The sequence below is a fragment of the Solea solea genome, chromosome 14, assembly GCF_958295425.1.
Source record: "Solea solea chromosome 14, fSolSol10.1, whole genome shotgun sequence".
Taxonomy (NCBI): domain Eukaryota; kingdom Metazoa; phylum Chordata; class Actinopteri; order Pleuronectiformes; family Soleidae; genus Solea; species Solea solea.
Window position 1 is genome coordinate 24259746 of NC_081147.1, and position 15672 is coordinate 24275417.

Below are 15672 nucleotides of genomic sequence, written 5' to 3' on the forward strand. Positions count from 1 at the left end.
GCAGCACTACAGCACCCGGCCGACTTAGTAATTCTGCAGTTGTCCTCTCACATCAGATGATGTGGTTTTTTTTACGACCTAATGTCATGCCATTCATTTTCAGAATACTTAGATCATACATGAAAACATTTGGACAAGCTCACACATTGTATTCTATCCTAGTTATTATCATCAGAGTAACCACATTTTGTCACTTATTTAAAATGGACCAGTTTATTTGTGATATGAAAACAAAAACAGACGACTGTCCACTTCTTAGAAACAACACACCAAAAAAAGAACCGCCATTTCATTTTAATCCATGTGTGTATTTAACATTCAGGAAAAAAAAAAAACCCTCATACCTACCGAGAACATGGACGTGATCTATAATCGGATCCACTGTAACCTTGTTTATGCACGATGGCCTCATGAAATATTTGTGTTGGATGAAATATTCATTGGACAGGAAGCCAGGTCAAAAGGCGTTGTGTCCAATAAACACTAAATTTAGTGGAAATAATAAGTCGACTGCATGTCACAGATACATCACCACTTGTAAATACTTGTCACCACATGCACAGGTTTCTGTTAAGTACTTAAACAGAGCATTTTTGTGAAGAAGCCCCACCTTAGCTGTATAAGGCGGAATGTAACTGAAGACGAAAGCGAAGCATGTCCGAGAAATTAAATTTAAAAAGAAAATCTCAATCCGATGGACTTTATTTTTATATGTATAAACACAACATAAATTACTGATAATATGACTAGTACAGACATTTATTCAGTTTCTTAAAAACACCATAAAACTCTTGCATAATTTACAAAACATGGTGTCCCTGTGCTATCCAAGACACAGCTGTGCCTTTGTCTCCCCAGATAGAGTTCTTTATACCTTTACTGTCCCTTTTTTTTCTCGACAACGAATATTGGGTATTTAAAACAAGGAGATTGTTTCTTTTTTTTCTGTTTAAAAGCATCTCAAGAGAATAAGACATTTTTGATGTTTACAGTGCTAAATCTGGTATACGTAGTAGTGGCTGTTTGGTGACGATATCGCTAATGTCAGAAGTCTCTGATTTTGAAAAGAAACAAACATTTGCTCAAGGACACTGCTCGCTGTGGGTGCGTGAACTCATGAGCCCCCGTACTTCCAGAGAAGTGCAGAGATGCATAATGTAAACATTTCCTTTGCTCTTAGAATACTTTGTTGAGACACATTTTTCTTGATTAAAAAACAAACAATAAAACAAAACAAAAAAACACACACCTAAACTAGCTCACTGTTTTCCCAGACACACAACTATTCCTCTGCTTGAGAGTCCAGAGTCCAGAAGGATTGTGCTACAGAGAAACTGACCTGTAATTGCCATGTTAAGGCTTGGTGTAGTTATACATTTACTCTGTAGTCCCATGGTTACAATGCACAGCATTGTTTTTGACTGCTTGTTTGTTTTTGTTTTTTTCTGTTCTTTTTATTTCCTTATAAAAACACATGGACACTCAGGATACATATCAGCAACCCGTGATTACAGTTGCCTTTCATTTCATTCGGTAGTACGTCTCTACCAAGACTAAGTCTCTTTGGCAGACAATGGACCTCGTATTGTTACCTCTTCCCAATTTCACTTTGCCGAAGAAAGTGGATATTATTAGCGCTGTCTGCTAATTCTGGGTACTGCTCGATTGAGAGCACGTAGTACCCGTCATACCCCAATACTTTCCCACTACTTAGAAGCTGCCTCTTCTCTCCCTCTGTCCAGGGGCGAACCCCCTCCTCGCCGTCGCGCACTCTTTGCTGCTCTCTCGCCCACGCGCCCGCAAGAGCGCGCTGGCGAGCCAACTCGACAACCCGCGCTTTCTCCTCATCCACAGTGGATCCGTAGCGGATGTGAAGCGCCAAAGCCCCGGCGCGGATCTCCACGTCTGCAAAACGGCGAGTCCGACTATCCATGACTGTGGTGGACTGGGAAACGGTCACGTTGACGCCGTTCTCCAGAGTCTTGTGTCCACTCGTGAGGTGCAGAGCGGCAAGGTCAGCGTCTGGAAGGCCCGGCTTGACAAAGTAGTGCGTGTCCCTTCCTTCTATAGTGAAGTGAAGGTCTTCCAGGTAGAACGCGTTGTTCAGGATGGTCGCGACCTTGATGCAGTCCTCGCTGGCCACGTTTAACGTGTGAGTGCGGATGCTGCCCTTGTAGATGGCGAACATGACGGCTCGTCCGATGGGAGACATTGCCGCTGAGAACCACAGCCAAGACTTTTCACCTCTGCGACCTCGAGTGAGATGGACCTCCGGCAGCCGCTCGAATGACAAGAGAGAGTGCGCTTGTCTAGTTACTTCCTGCTGGACCCCAGAGATGGACTGTAGGGAAAGTGCAGTGAAACGTTAATGCCTGAACATGGCAGAACCCGACTCTCCAGGCTATTTAGAACCTGCTTCTGCTCTGCTTCAGAGAGTTTTTTCCCCTCCCTTCCCTTTTCAAGCTGTTCTCAAGCCACAAGTAAAAAAAATCCCCCATGACAGTTTCACAGCAACACTTTTTTTGTGTTGAAGCATGAGACTCAATTCTTGGCATCAAAAAATGCCAAGAATTACAATAGTAATACTACATATATTTAAAGTTAGACAGTGGTAGATGTTAAGCTAGTAACTAAAACAAGACAGATGGAAGTGCACTTTGCGTATTATGTGTATTGCTATGGAAATGCAGCCCAATTAAAAATGATATGTAGTAAAAAAAGAAAGCAGCCAAATACTGGTTTAAAAGAGAGAGCGAGAGAGAGAGAAAGTCTCTGTTATCTATAGGAAACTCAACACTATAAAAAGCATTTTCTGTTGAGTTGGCGTGTGTTTTAGTAGTTTTAATTTCCACTGTTTGATTCATTAAAATAAAATGTTACAGATATTAATTGTACCCACCGGCAGATCGTCCCAGAGCTGACTCTTCCTCAGTTCATACGAGGGCAAGCTTAAATCAAATTTTGGCACTGGAAACCCAGGAATGGTGTTGTGAAGATGAAAGCCAAAGGTTACAAGCCAGCTGTTCACATCTGTGCAAGACAAAGGGAATAAATAAATAAATAAATAAATGTTTATAGATAAATGTTATTGGTGCAGAAGTTAATGTGCTGAAATACTGGCGATAAAATGAATCGTTAGCTGGAGCAATAATAGTCATCGGCATGTTTAACAGCAGTATCACCTTACCTGCTACATATTCTCTCACTTCATGGACTCTGCTGATGGGGTTGTTATTTCTGAACATGTACAAATTGAAAGGCGCCGGCTCTTTGCCAATGTTTTTCCAGGTGGATACATCCGGAACAGTCCACCTTCCTGACATTATATCATAATCTCGCTCCCCAAAGTGCAGCAGTTTGGTCAGCGGGTCGTACAGTCCTCCATGAAACCCGAGCACAAGCTGGAAGTCGGGGTTGGAGTCGAAGTAGATCTCACCGTACGCCGTGTACTGCAGCTGTTTGACCAGGAGTCCGTTGCTGGTGAAGACAGCCAGAGGTGTGCCGGTGTTATCACAGGCGATGTAGAACTCCTCTCCACTGCTGATCTCCATGGCAAACAGATGGCCTTGGAGGTCATAGTAGAACGACGTGATCTCTGAACTGGAGTGGTTGTACACATGTGTAATCCTTGCTGGGTAGCTTAGGTCTGCGTAGAAGTACTGCAGGTGTTGGCCCAAACTGGTCTTGGTGGATACTCTGCGGCCAAGTCCGTCGTAGCGATACTGAATGGTCCAGCCGCCGCTCTTACTGTAAACCCGCACCAAGAGTCCTTTGGAGTTGTACTCAAAGATCTCTGCTCCCCTCTGACGCAGAAAACCGTCTTCATCCATTCTGTATTGAATATCTCCAAGGCGAGTGATGCGGTCCCTCAAGTCATAGCGCAGAGGAAGGAGTCTGGCGCTGTTTCCTGCGTTCAACAGGTGCAGGTTTCCGTTAAGGTCGTACGTGTAGCGCCACATGACTTTGTCGTTCAGGTATACAGTCTGGAGCTGGCCATCCACATCATACTCATAACTATACTTGGTGGTGTTGGCAAAGGGACCGATCTTGATCTCTCGCTTTGTGACTCGGCCCACGTCGTCGTACTGGAAAGTGATCCAGTACATGAGCGACCGAAATATCTCGTACTGGATCTCCTTGATGCGTCCGTGTGCGTCAAAGTGTTTGGTGTAGGTCATGACGGCCGTGGAGATGATCTGATTTATGTCGTAGTAGATGACGCCAAACTTCCCAAACTGCTCAATCTTTCCCGAGATGTCGTCAAACTGGTATAGGTCGATGGGCAGCGGCGTTTCGTTGATGACGCCCTGCACGCTGGTGACGCGCAGGCTGCTGTCGTAGGTGTAATCGAAGCGCGCGTTCACCATGCCGTCCTCGCTGAAGCGGAAAATCTGCCGGTCCACCAGGGGGCCCACTTGGCGGTAACGAATGGAGCAGATGAAGCCCTCGTTCTGCAAGTTGACCGTCTTCAGCACGCCTGCCATCTCGTCATAGGTGAAGCTGACCCTCGTGCTGTCGTAGAGCATTTCCGACAGTTTGTTCTGCCTCCGGTACCTGTACAGGACCCTTCGCCCCGTGCCGAGGTGAGCCACTCTCAGCAAGAGGCCGTCTTCGCTGTAGTCCACGGCCACTGAAGCGTTGCTCTCCGGGGGGTGGTACAGGTTCCTGTAGTAGCCCACGGAGCGGATGGTCTGCATGGTGTAACGGGCCACACTTGGCATGGTGACAGCAGAGAGCCGGTCGAGAGAGTCGAAGTCGAATATATACTGCCGCTGACTGTGGAGCAGGAGAACCATGGACTGGAGAGAAAAGAGCAAAAAAAGGAGTTGCATGAGATTTATGCATAATGGAGTGCGAGCAGAGTAAGTAAAAACTAAAAATTTAAATAAAAAATGCACCAAGTAGCATTGACTAGCTCTGCGCTGCCCTTTGTGTTATCTATTAATGTAGCACACAGCTTAATATTAAATACTAGACGATGGCACGGCCGAGTACTGTATGTTCTTTGAAATGGATTTAACTCTTTGATTAGCGTAATTATGGTTCATTTGTTGGTAGAAGCGAAGTTCACTTCAAATGGGTGCTTCCCACAAAGGTTTCATCAATTCACAGTGTATGCAGTTTGATCTCTCGTATAGGTTCACTGGTTTCTCTGTTGTCATATTTAGTCGTCACACAACACTAAAGCACGGCTCCCTGTGCTCCCTGAGATCTCTTTGTTCCTTATGTCAGTGTTGACATGGCCTCTCCTCCGGGTCATGCAGGGAAGAAGTGGCTTAGAAAATCAAAGTCAAATTCTATATCGTATTTTTTTTTTAGCATAATATACGAGAACAAAAATCATTAGAATCGATGTGTGTGCACAAGGTGTCGATGGTGGCAAAGACTCACGGAGAGCCACAGAAGACTGGACAAACCACACTCTCTTTCCTTCAGCAGTAACGTGTTTTTAGTAAATGAGCGCACATTTAACACCTGACTAAATATAGAGACGACACAATGGGCAAAAAAGTAGGACCATGATTACAGCAATTAGGCAAAAATCCTTCAAGGATACCAATTCTGATATGTTCCTTTAGCGAAACTAAATGGACACTCGTGAAAATTGGTTTACCTCTAATTTTCACGGCAAAGGGGGAAAGGAAACAAAGGAAATTTGTTAAAATTGCAGGAGGTTCGAGGAGTAAGGACTGTAATCAGTGCAGAGAGCTGAAGGTGACTGAACTTCATCAGCACTACATGACGCACTAAACTCTAATTAAGTGAATTATAAATAATTAGGGTCAGCAGCTGGTTCTATTCTATACTGTTTTTAAGGGAGCGTGCACAAACTGGATTTGGTGGTTGCATAACAACACTAATGCAATCCTAGTCTATGTCGAGTGTCCAACGTGTTGTTTTTCTATTTACTCAGTTCCAATGTGCTTCTTATTAACTACTTCTAAATATAGGTTTGTGGTGGTTGTGCGTGTCCAGGCTTTGTTTGCCTCTGCTTGTTTTCTGGTCTGTCTCCTGCCCGAAACACAGCTTAATGTATGGCTATTGATGCGCTGCAGAAAAACCGTCGACGACAGCAGGTTACACTTTAATAATATTTCAACCACCTCTTTAATTTGCCCCGGAATAGAGCTTTCTCACAGGAGTCAGTGTTGGCTTGTCATAGTTGGAAAAATGCAGGTGTAATTAATAACACTCGGCTTCCAATAGAAGGGCTTACGGTGAGGAATGCAGACGTGTTCACACTGTGAAATGCACCTATGCATTCCTTCAAAGATCTATTCTTCTCTGCCGAGTACACGTGGATGCAGGTGCACTCGTTTTTATCCAAAGCTTGTGAAGGATGCTCATGAATCTGCAATTAATGTAAAATGATTACCATATTTGCTAAGTACCTCTGCAATAAGCAGAATTGCATGCACGGGGGCTGGCAATTATTTCAAAAATAAGTGTCTACAGAGTGACCTTTGCTTCCTGTCAGGGTTTTGATTCACCCTGTAGCCATAATGGCCACCCTGCAGTGCAATATATCTTGTATATTACCTGCTGTGGTCATTTTATTTTCTCACCTGCTCTAGGTAGGTGTAACTCCATATCTTCCCATCAGCAAACACCCTGGAAACCAGGCGGCCTTGGCTATCATACTCGAGTCTCTCAGTGGTGGGACCTCTCTGCAGGGCACTAATTTGCCCGCTGCTTGTGCGGCTCACATTAACCGGCAGTAGCTTACTGCTGGGCACCCAGAGCACTGGGTGGCCCGCTGTGTCGTATATAATCTTCAAGAGGAACTTTCTGTGGTCGTCATAAATCTTCTCCGTCCTGAGGGTGCGATCGTAATCGACAGAGAGAATGTTCCGTCCGTTCACCTGTGGGGAAATTTGAATTTGAGAGTCAGAAAACAACGATCATACTTTGCCGTTCGGTAACACTAAAAGAGATATTCTTCGTTTTGACGCCACTGTGTTTCGTCTGCCAGGCTCTATAAAGTGTATTCACGGATTTCTACTACAGTTGTCACAGAGATTAACACCCCCCTTCACGAAGCTCTTTAAACTGAGAGACACTGGCAATTGTTCAGGTGAGCATAAATCACTGCCTCCTAAATTTAGTGGGGATGAAAATTACTGTGAGGCAAAGCAACCGCCGAAGTTAAGTTCATAAAGTCGTGTAAACCATAAATCTGAGTCAGATTCTAGGAAGGAAGGAAGAAGAGGTGAACTTATCGACTGTACTGGAATATTGATACTATAAAAACTGACTTTGTGGAATCAACTCCTGTTTTGAAGCCTCCAGATTTGGAAATTCATAAATGTCACCTGCAACCAGACACAGTTACACTCATAATTGCAGTGCTTTATCATATTTCTTCCTCTAAAAGTTAACGTTATATTGACACCATTAACTCCTCTGGAAAACATCATTATAAAAGTGGAAATTTGGCTCATTTCCACATAGACTTCAATTATTTTTGCAATCAACGGCGTTAACCCTGTGGCTAACTGCTACTTCCGTCCTACTTCCTCGGCTTCAGTATTCAAGCCGGATGACTATTTATATGCGCCTATTTCTTTATACAGTCTGGAATAGACACATTAAATGCAATGATTATCAGTTGCATGTGCATCATAGATAAAGAGAGGGGGGAAAAAGAAATCCAAGCTTACCCTAAGTTTGCGTCCAAACACGATAACTTTCCCTCTGGCTTGTTCTTTGCGGAAACGCCACTCAACCAAGTTCTGCCCACTCTCCCCTGGCAGGCTCATGTTGCGTCTGGCTACAGTTGGGTTGGCGGCGCCTGCCAGGATGTGGGGCTCGGTCTGGTAGTGGGTGTCCATCCCGTTGGCATAGGTTATCCTCAGCGAGTTGTCGAAACCAACCTGGTAGCTACTTCTACATTGGTCTGGGGAGGAAAAAAAAGGTTTTATAGAACAGATAAATAGGTGATTACACAGCAAAAATAAGGTTATTGTTGGGTTTTCTGAGCGTATGCTTGTGTCTAATCTTTAATACTTGAAAGTCCAGTGTGTAAGAATTGGTGACATCTAATGGTGAAACAGCAGATTCTCAGGAATCGTTGCTTGGCTGAAAAGTAAAAAAATCGCAATATTCTTGCTCCATATGAAGAAAGACTTCATTTCAAGTCACGTACATGTATAATGGAGCTCAACCATTATCTGCCCTTTTCTGTAATCTACTGCAAGGACACATTTCTTACATAAGGAATGTTTGTACAGCTCATATGTGCGTCACAGGGTATAATTGCAGTCTTTACAATGTGAAATTGATTATTTCTTCAGCTTTAAACTCCTATGGCCTTTATTTTATGAGCATAACACGCTTCTGCCTGAAAACCATGGCTGGTTTGTCCATGCCAGGCTGCTGTAGAAACAAGGTGGTAGCGACCTCCATGAAGCAAAGTACATAATAGCCTTATTCTGAGGTGTTTTTATTATACACACTTTTGCAAACACACTTACGGGAGCAAGTACAACTTCTGCCAATGCAACCCAGCAACATTTTTACACACTGGACCTTTAACTAGACCATCTGGCTCTGGCCCAGAGTAGAAACCATTTAGACACAAGGTTGATAAGTCTCCCTGAGTCGCAAACCCACACACTGAGAGAGTAATCACTTACACTGTCGTCTGTCAGACCCTCTGAGCCGCAATGATACACGACTTAAGCTTACTCAACATTGCCCCCGTGACCCCGACACAATGACAAATAACGGCGCACAAAACAGCGTCAGGAAGACGAGTGCCACTTCCTTACCCTGAGCCAGGGTGTAGAAGGCACGGATGGTGGAGCTGTTGGTGGTGATGCTGATTTCCTCCTCTGTCGTGGAGCTCTCGACGTCCACCGTCAGAGCGCTGTTTATGTCCGCGTACAAGTTATTCACCATTCCGGTGGGGAACGTCACGTTCATTAGCCGTCCCTCACTGTCATAGCTGTGTGACAGAAAAAGAGCATCGAATGACAAGACCTTGATATGTATGAGGGCTCTCATAAGCCACAGTGTATTCAATTATCAGCTCTCTCACACTCGCTGTGTAAGACCATCAACTTTATTGTAATTAAAATGTCATTTTCTTTCTTCAGCACATGAGCAAATGGATGTCAGACCAAATCACAATCCAAATGTTTGATAAGGGAGAATGACACATCTTCCCCGGCTATCAGTTTTATACACAAAACCACAGGCTGCTAATGAACGGAATTATTTGGATGATTGATGTGTCACTATAATCTCGACTGATTGCTCTGCCTTTTTGTTATGTTAAGGATATCATTCATGGTGTAATGTGACATGACATGGACTATTATAACAAATCAAATTATGAGTTGGTCATTTTGTTAAACTTTTTTTTTTTTTATTAAATGTATGCGTATAAATGCAATATGCTGTTGTAAACCAGCACATGCTGTATGTTACTCCTGTGCTTTCTACAGCACAGAGCATGTTTAGTCTAGGGCTAAAATGAACAGCTTTTTTCACTAGGGGAAACACAGGGTTGTCCCAAAACCTGGTCTTGTTTTGTCCACGGACCAAAAATATTCAGTTTATGGAGCAAAGAAGCCAAAAAATACTCCTGTACTACTATTGGCCCTTAGTCAAATAAAACTAGATTTGATTAGATCTTGGATTTAATACTTGCGTTGCTTTGCCTCACAGTAATTTACTTTGTTGATAAAGCCAAATTTCATAATTACTTTTCAATGACACACAATCACCCTCGAGCCGTTTGTAGGTAGGCATCGTTACCAACTGCAGAACCAACATGTGCTGAGCTGTGAGACTGGACATTCTGTGTGTCTGTGTGCCGTGTGGCTTAAGGCTGGATATTAAAACTCTATAGGATAGTTAAAACTGCCTACTCATCTGTAAGAAAGTTTGAGTATTTTTTTCCCCCCATTCCTAAACATAATATTATCTGCCAGAATGCTAAGTGAACTTTCCAACATATTTTGCATTAGTATGCAGAAAGTAGAAGGTGTGCTTAATTTATGCCATGTGCTGGTTCCAGCTGCAGAGCAGCCTAAATGATGATCCTGCCAGCCTCCATTATACTTACTCATAGAAAGTTGTCCAGCCAATCTCTGATGTCTTGGTAGCCAAGAGGCCGTTGTTACCATGGTAGGTGAGAAGCACCAGCTCCTGGCCTTGTGTTGTCAGAGTTTTCAGTCTGCTGTTGGTGCCCATCGTCAGCCAAATCACCTGGTTGTCGGGGGCAACAATGCGCACCGGCATGCGGTTGGGATCTCTTCGGATTCTCAGGGTGTTGCCGCTGCTGTCGGTGACGGCTGTGATGTCGTTCTCCGTGCTGTAGCTGAACGTGTATTTCAGGTCGCCCGTGAGCAGGCTTGCAGTGTGCTGGTGGGTGCCGTTGCTGTCAAACATGTACAGCTCCTGTGCGTCAGGGGAAGCCACCTCGTATGTACCAGCGCTGGAAGTCAACGTTGGCCCATTTTTATAAATGGCCCGGATGCGGATGTTGCCCAGGTCCGCCACGTAAAGTGTTCCATCTGGAGCTGCCACTAAAGACGAGGGAGCATTGAGCCTTGCATCTTTGGCATAGCCGTCTCCTGTCTGGTAACAGTCACAGTTGGCGTCGTTCTTGCAGTCGCAGTCGGAGGGAACGCCGGCCAAATGCGTTATCTCTCCATCCACAGAAACCTTCCGGATCTTGCTCATCTTTCTCTCATCTGTCTCTGCTATGTAGATGGCGCCGTGGAAAGATATGGCAATGGAAACGGCCGATTCTAGAGGGGTCAACTGTGCTCTCCGACCGCCGGCCACGCCGCGCTCCAGTCCGGCCAACGGGCAGTGGACGGGTCGGCCGGCCGCGATGCTCACTTGACCGTTCTCTGTGATGCGCAGGACTATGTTGTTGTCCAGGACGTACAGCGAGTTGTCCATGGGACTGACTGCGAGGTCTGTGGGCCACTCCAAAATCACCTGAAACACAGAACATCATGAGATTAATTACCCCAGCCTATTCATAGCCTTTATTTATTTATTTTCTTTTATTAATTAAGTCCAGCTGTGACCTGAGCCCAGTTCATTGTATGTGTTAATCAATGCAGAATAACCAAATTTGCATCAGGTGATCATCTCAGATAACACTCTGAGTGTAGTAACACAAAATAGAGGTCCAGTGTGTAACATTTAGGAGGATTTACTGGCAGAAATGTAATATACTACTCTTAAAATAAGCATTTTAAATGTAGTTTTTGCTTCATGGAGGGTGCTATCTTGTTCAACTAATGTTTCTACAGCGATAGCATTTATTTTGATGCAGAAGTGTACTAAGCAAGGAGGTGGAACGTCCTTTCTGGTATGTGAAGGCCACCGTAGCTCCCAATGCATGTGGGAAATCCATATTTTGTTAGTTTCACTATTAGAAGTTTAATTATTACACACTGGACCTTTAATTCAAAAACATTCATAATCACAAACACAACATTTAATATGACTCAGTCATCGTCTGTGGGTAAAATGACCGTATACATCAGCATATGTGGGAATAGCTTTCCAGTACACAAGAAAGAAAGATAAGTAACATGTGATGTTAGAAACCCTTGAGTTATACGATTATCTCTTATCTTAATGTTGTGTTAATCCTTTGCAATCCTTACGTGACTCGTGCCGGTGCCGAGACATAAAATTGAATCAGTGATTCTGACCACAGAGACTGTTGAGATTTTTGTTTTTCCATCATGCCGTCTCTCCTTTTTATAAAAATCTAACTTGCGAGTGAGGTCTGAAGGATTGGGTTTTATTCCCTGTGTGACTATAGTATAGCTTGAAAATAACCTTGAGCATGCACTTCACGCCTCCCTGCACCATTTGTGCTATACTAACTGGCACTGCAACCTGAGAGAGAAACTCCCGGTGGGAAAAGGGGCTGGGAAGGAGGGGTCAATTAAGTACATGGAATTAAATCCAGTAAAAAATAATTTCACACAGAAATATCTGAAAATATATCTTTAAAAAAAACTCCTGTTATTAACTGAACTATTGTAGTCTCCCTGTGCCTGTTTAACATCAGTGTGCAGAGGCAGTCTACTAAAACAACTGCGTCATTAAAAGTGTAAAAACTGTGCTTTTCTCTTCAGGCTGATCAATAATAAAACATACTGCCACTGAGGCTGCTGCTAGTTAAACTGCACTGAGCCACGTGTCTCGCTTACAAGCCTGAGGATCACACAGTCTTGCAGAAAACCCACGTTTTTACCGGCTCAAAGTTAATTAGCAAAAAAAGTGACAAGATTAATCCCTTGTCTTCGTTTTTTTACCCCCCCCCCCCCTTCATGTTCACCACCCACACACGTGTGTGACAGATTTATTTTTTCTTCTGTGTACAATAACAATATTCTTATGTTATCCCTGTTTCCTCCCCTGCTTCCTTTCCCCCCCCCCCTCTTAATGTTTTTTATTGTTATCTAACCTCTTGAAAGGACACAGGGATATATGCCTGTCAGAGTCACAGGCTCTGACTGTGTTACAGTTCTTCCTCATCTAAATGCTTTGTTTGCACTCTTCCTTTTTTTTTTTTTGCGCGAGCCAATCTGCATTAAAACGAAAGAAATCTAATTAAAATGTAAATTGGTTAGTTAAAAAGCAAACAAGCAAACAAAATGGCACATTATACATAAGTGAGAGGTGGGAGAACCTGATCCTGTGGCAGTTTCACTCTCGACAGTCAACACACCATTTCATATAATACAAATCCTTTTATATTTCTTTGTTATTCACCTTTAAGAAGTTCTCAAAGTCTTAGAAACTCTTAGAAATGAGGAGGGCTATTCACATAAAGCTTCACAGGAAGAAACAATGTAATGTTTCTTCCGACAACTGATTGCGTAAGGCCTCTTCTTTTTATGCCGCCTTCTTCGCCGGCGCTGTGTGGATGGTAAATTGTGTTGGTCAAAGCCAGTCGTTGCTCGGGAGCTGCTGAACGAGAGGTTTTTCGTGTGAAGCAGCAGCGAAGCCACAGAGTGCTGCTTCATTATCGTGTGCGGTGTAAGTGTCCTCAATCCTGAGAATATTCTCGCTGAGCGCTAAACACAAATTCAGCTCCAGCCACATCAAAACAAGCCCCCCCAAACTGAATAATTATTCATCCCTTCTTATCATCTGCCATGACCTGAAAACTCATCTCTTCAGTAGACACTTGATGTCTCCACTTCCAGCCTAAATCACATCCCTCTCTCTGAGCACACATTTTCCTCCTGTACTTTGGGAGAAAATCTCCTGCTTCTCGTTTAGAGCTGAATTGAGATGAGGGGGAGGGAGAAAAAAAGGCACATCATAGCACTTTATTGGTATTCTAGAATGTGGAGCTTATTCCACTAATGTCTCTGCTCTGGATAAGATATATTAGTTAAATGGCGTTTTTTTTTAATTAAACCATTATTTAACTCGGTGAGTTAACACAGTTTGGCCCTGGAAGAGACGGGCAGTGCAAAAACCTTTAAACCCAGTCCTGCAAAGCAAATGTTATTTCTCCACTTCACACATTATGTGGCTGTGGAGAAAAAAAGAATGATGGAGTGAAGTCTGAAAACAGTTTTTCTCTAGTGTTCTGTCCAGAATATTTTGGGTATGTCTAAAAATGTGGCTCAATTATGCACACGTTTGCATAACTCCTCCTCAATGAGCTTTATCAGCAGTTTACCGTTGTGTCATACACTGACTGTATATTAAAAAAATGTAGCATGGACGGGAGCAGTTAGCCACCAGGGGGCAACTCTGCTAGTTGTAAAAATAACTAATTTAAACTAACCAAGTCTTTTTCTCATTGGATTTAGTTAGAGGTCTCAATTACGAGCTCCGTGTCGTCGTCAATAGAACCAAAAATGTCGCTTTTGTAAATTATGTATAGATGATAAGGTACGGTACATAACGAGGACAACGCTCCATCGCATTTTAAACAGATCATAGAGTGAAAATGATCACCGTTAAAATGAATATTGCAGGATCTCTCAGAAAAGTCACCATCAGACATTTTCCTCAAATCAACCCGTGGTTCCCACCAGTGTTTGCTATTTTAACTGTAGCCGCGGCGGGTGCTAAGCAGAGAGGGAGCAGCGTCGAGAGGGAAAAAAAAAAAGAGGCATTTCACGTCTCGCTCTCACTCAAACATCACTTGCCCCTGAAAGATCATCGTTCATGAAATAAATATGTGTTATTGCAAATGAAATATAGATGCATTTATGTAACCCTCTGCATGTCAATGATGAGTCACGGGTGAGCACGCTGAAAGTGGGTTAAAGGGGGGCACAAGGTGGCGCTGTGGCATGCTTAGAAAACCCCGCCGTATCGCGCGGTTATCTGCGTGTGGGTCACCTGATTGATGTCCATGCTGTTGTCACAGGTCAGAGGGCGAGCCGACGTCAAGTCGTTGGAACCAAGGAAAGTGGAGATGATGCCGTTCTGGTCCACCTTGCGGATTGTGGTGCCGTCGACGAAGTAAATCAGGCCGTTCTTGTCCACGGCGATGCCTGAGAAAACAAAGCCCCACAACGCTGTGAAGACGACAACAAAAGTGGATCTGCAGCTTTCTCGGCTTGCATGACTCGGTTGGATGGAACACGACGGATACATGTGTCACGCTTGCCTTCCCATTATTCAGGTCATTGCAAAAAGCACACCTATCAATAATTCACGCGCTGCTTTTCTGGTATTAAATAATTTCTCAGACAGAAGTGGGAAAGGCTGTATTCATATGGTACAGTATATATGCACTCGCCACGTCTTGTAACCTCTCTTTCTTCCTCTCAGAAAGGAGGACTTGGTGAGGTGGGGGTGTCAATGAGTGGTGCGTTTGGGACATTTTTTTGACAGGGGCAATCATCAACAATCTGCACACCATTTTAGAAATGAATGAGCTGCGGAGCGGAAATGACAGCTTCGGCCAATTTTAGATGAAAGGGGGTGAACGACAGTTGCCATGGTGACAACTGTGGACTAAATTGTCTTGGTGATTGAGTGTCAGCTCGGAGTTGGAAGTTCCAGCCAAGCCAATGTGGAGCTACATGCGGCGAGACTATTTTCTGTTCTCCGCCGTGGTTCTGACACGCTGTGACTTTGGGTTTATTGTTCAAGACCGAGGGAGTCTCAGTCTCTAGATCGCGTGCAGTTGAGCTCTGGGTTTTTTGGCGGTGGTTAAAATGTTCTTAAGGAGCATTATGTTCAGTTTTACCTCCAGGTGAATTCATTTTTCAATGAAAGTCTTTAAACACTTGTGAGTGGTTTGGTTTGACCCTGTGGTTCGGCCGGCACAAGGTTGCTATCTGCTAAAACATTGACGAGCTGAGGGAGCCCACAGTAAAACCTCGGGAGCTGGCTATCTGACAGTCTGAGATTCTCAGACAGATGAAAGGTGTCACATTTGAGCAGAGATCACCAAATGTCTGCGAGGAGGCAGAAAAAAATGGAGCCATCTGCTGTTTCTTCCCTGGTCTCGGCTTCCACCCACTTCATCATTAGAGATGCTCCCTCAAATTTCCTTCACTCATGCCTTTATCGCCCAGCTAAGGCAGAGCTGTTGCAGTTGGCATTCAGTGCGGGCAACAACGAGCGCAGAGCAATTCATCTTTGCCTTTTCATCCAGAAGAATTGAGGAAAAAAAGTGAGCAATCGAAGCACAAAATGGCCGTGTGCTATTTG

General features: G+C 43.9%; 1 protein-coding gene across 7 annotated transcripts in view; it reads right to left on the reverse strand.

Annotated features, from left to right (window-relative positions):
- Nucleotides 1-671: 671 nt before the first annotated feature.
- Nucleotides 672-15672, reverse strand: part of si:dkey-237h12.3 (teneurin-3) — a 165081-nt gene continuing 150080 nt past the window's right edge. For all 7 annotated transcript variants that reach the window (XM_058649260.1, XM_058649258.1, XM_058649256.1 and 4 more), the window contains 8 exons: nt 14350-14504; nt 10073-10956; nt 8772-8947; nt 7662-7897; nt 6567-6863; nt 3188-4799; nt 2900-3030; nt 672-2341 (listed from right to left, as the gene is read on the reverse strand). In XM_058649260.1, the coding sequence (XP_058505243.1) occupies nt 1589-2341; nt 2900-3030; nt 3188-4799; nt 6567-6863; nt 7662-7897; nt 8772-8947; nt 10073-10956; nt 14350-14504 (4244 nt within the window). In that variant the 3' untranslated portion in view covers nt 672-1588. The remainder of the gene's footprint in view (nt 2342-2899; nt 3031-3187; nt 4800-6566; nt 6864-7661; nt 7898-8771; nt 8948-10072; nt 10957-14349; nt 14505-15672) is intronic.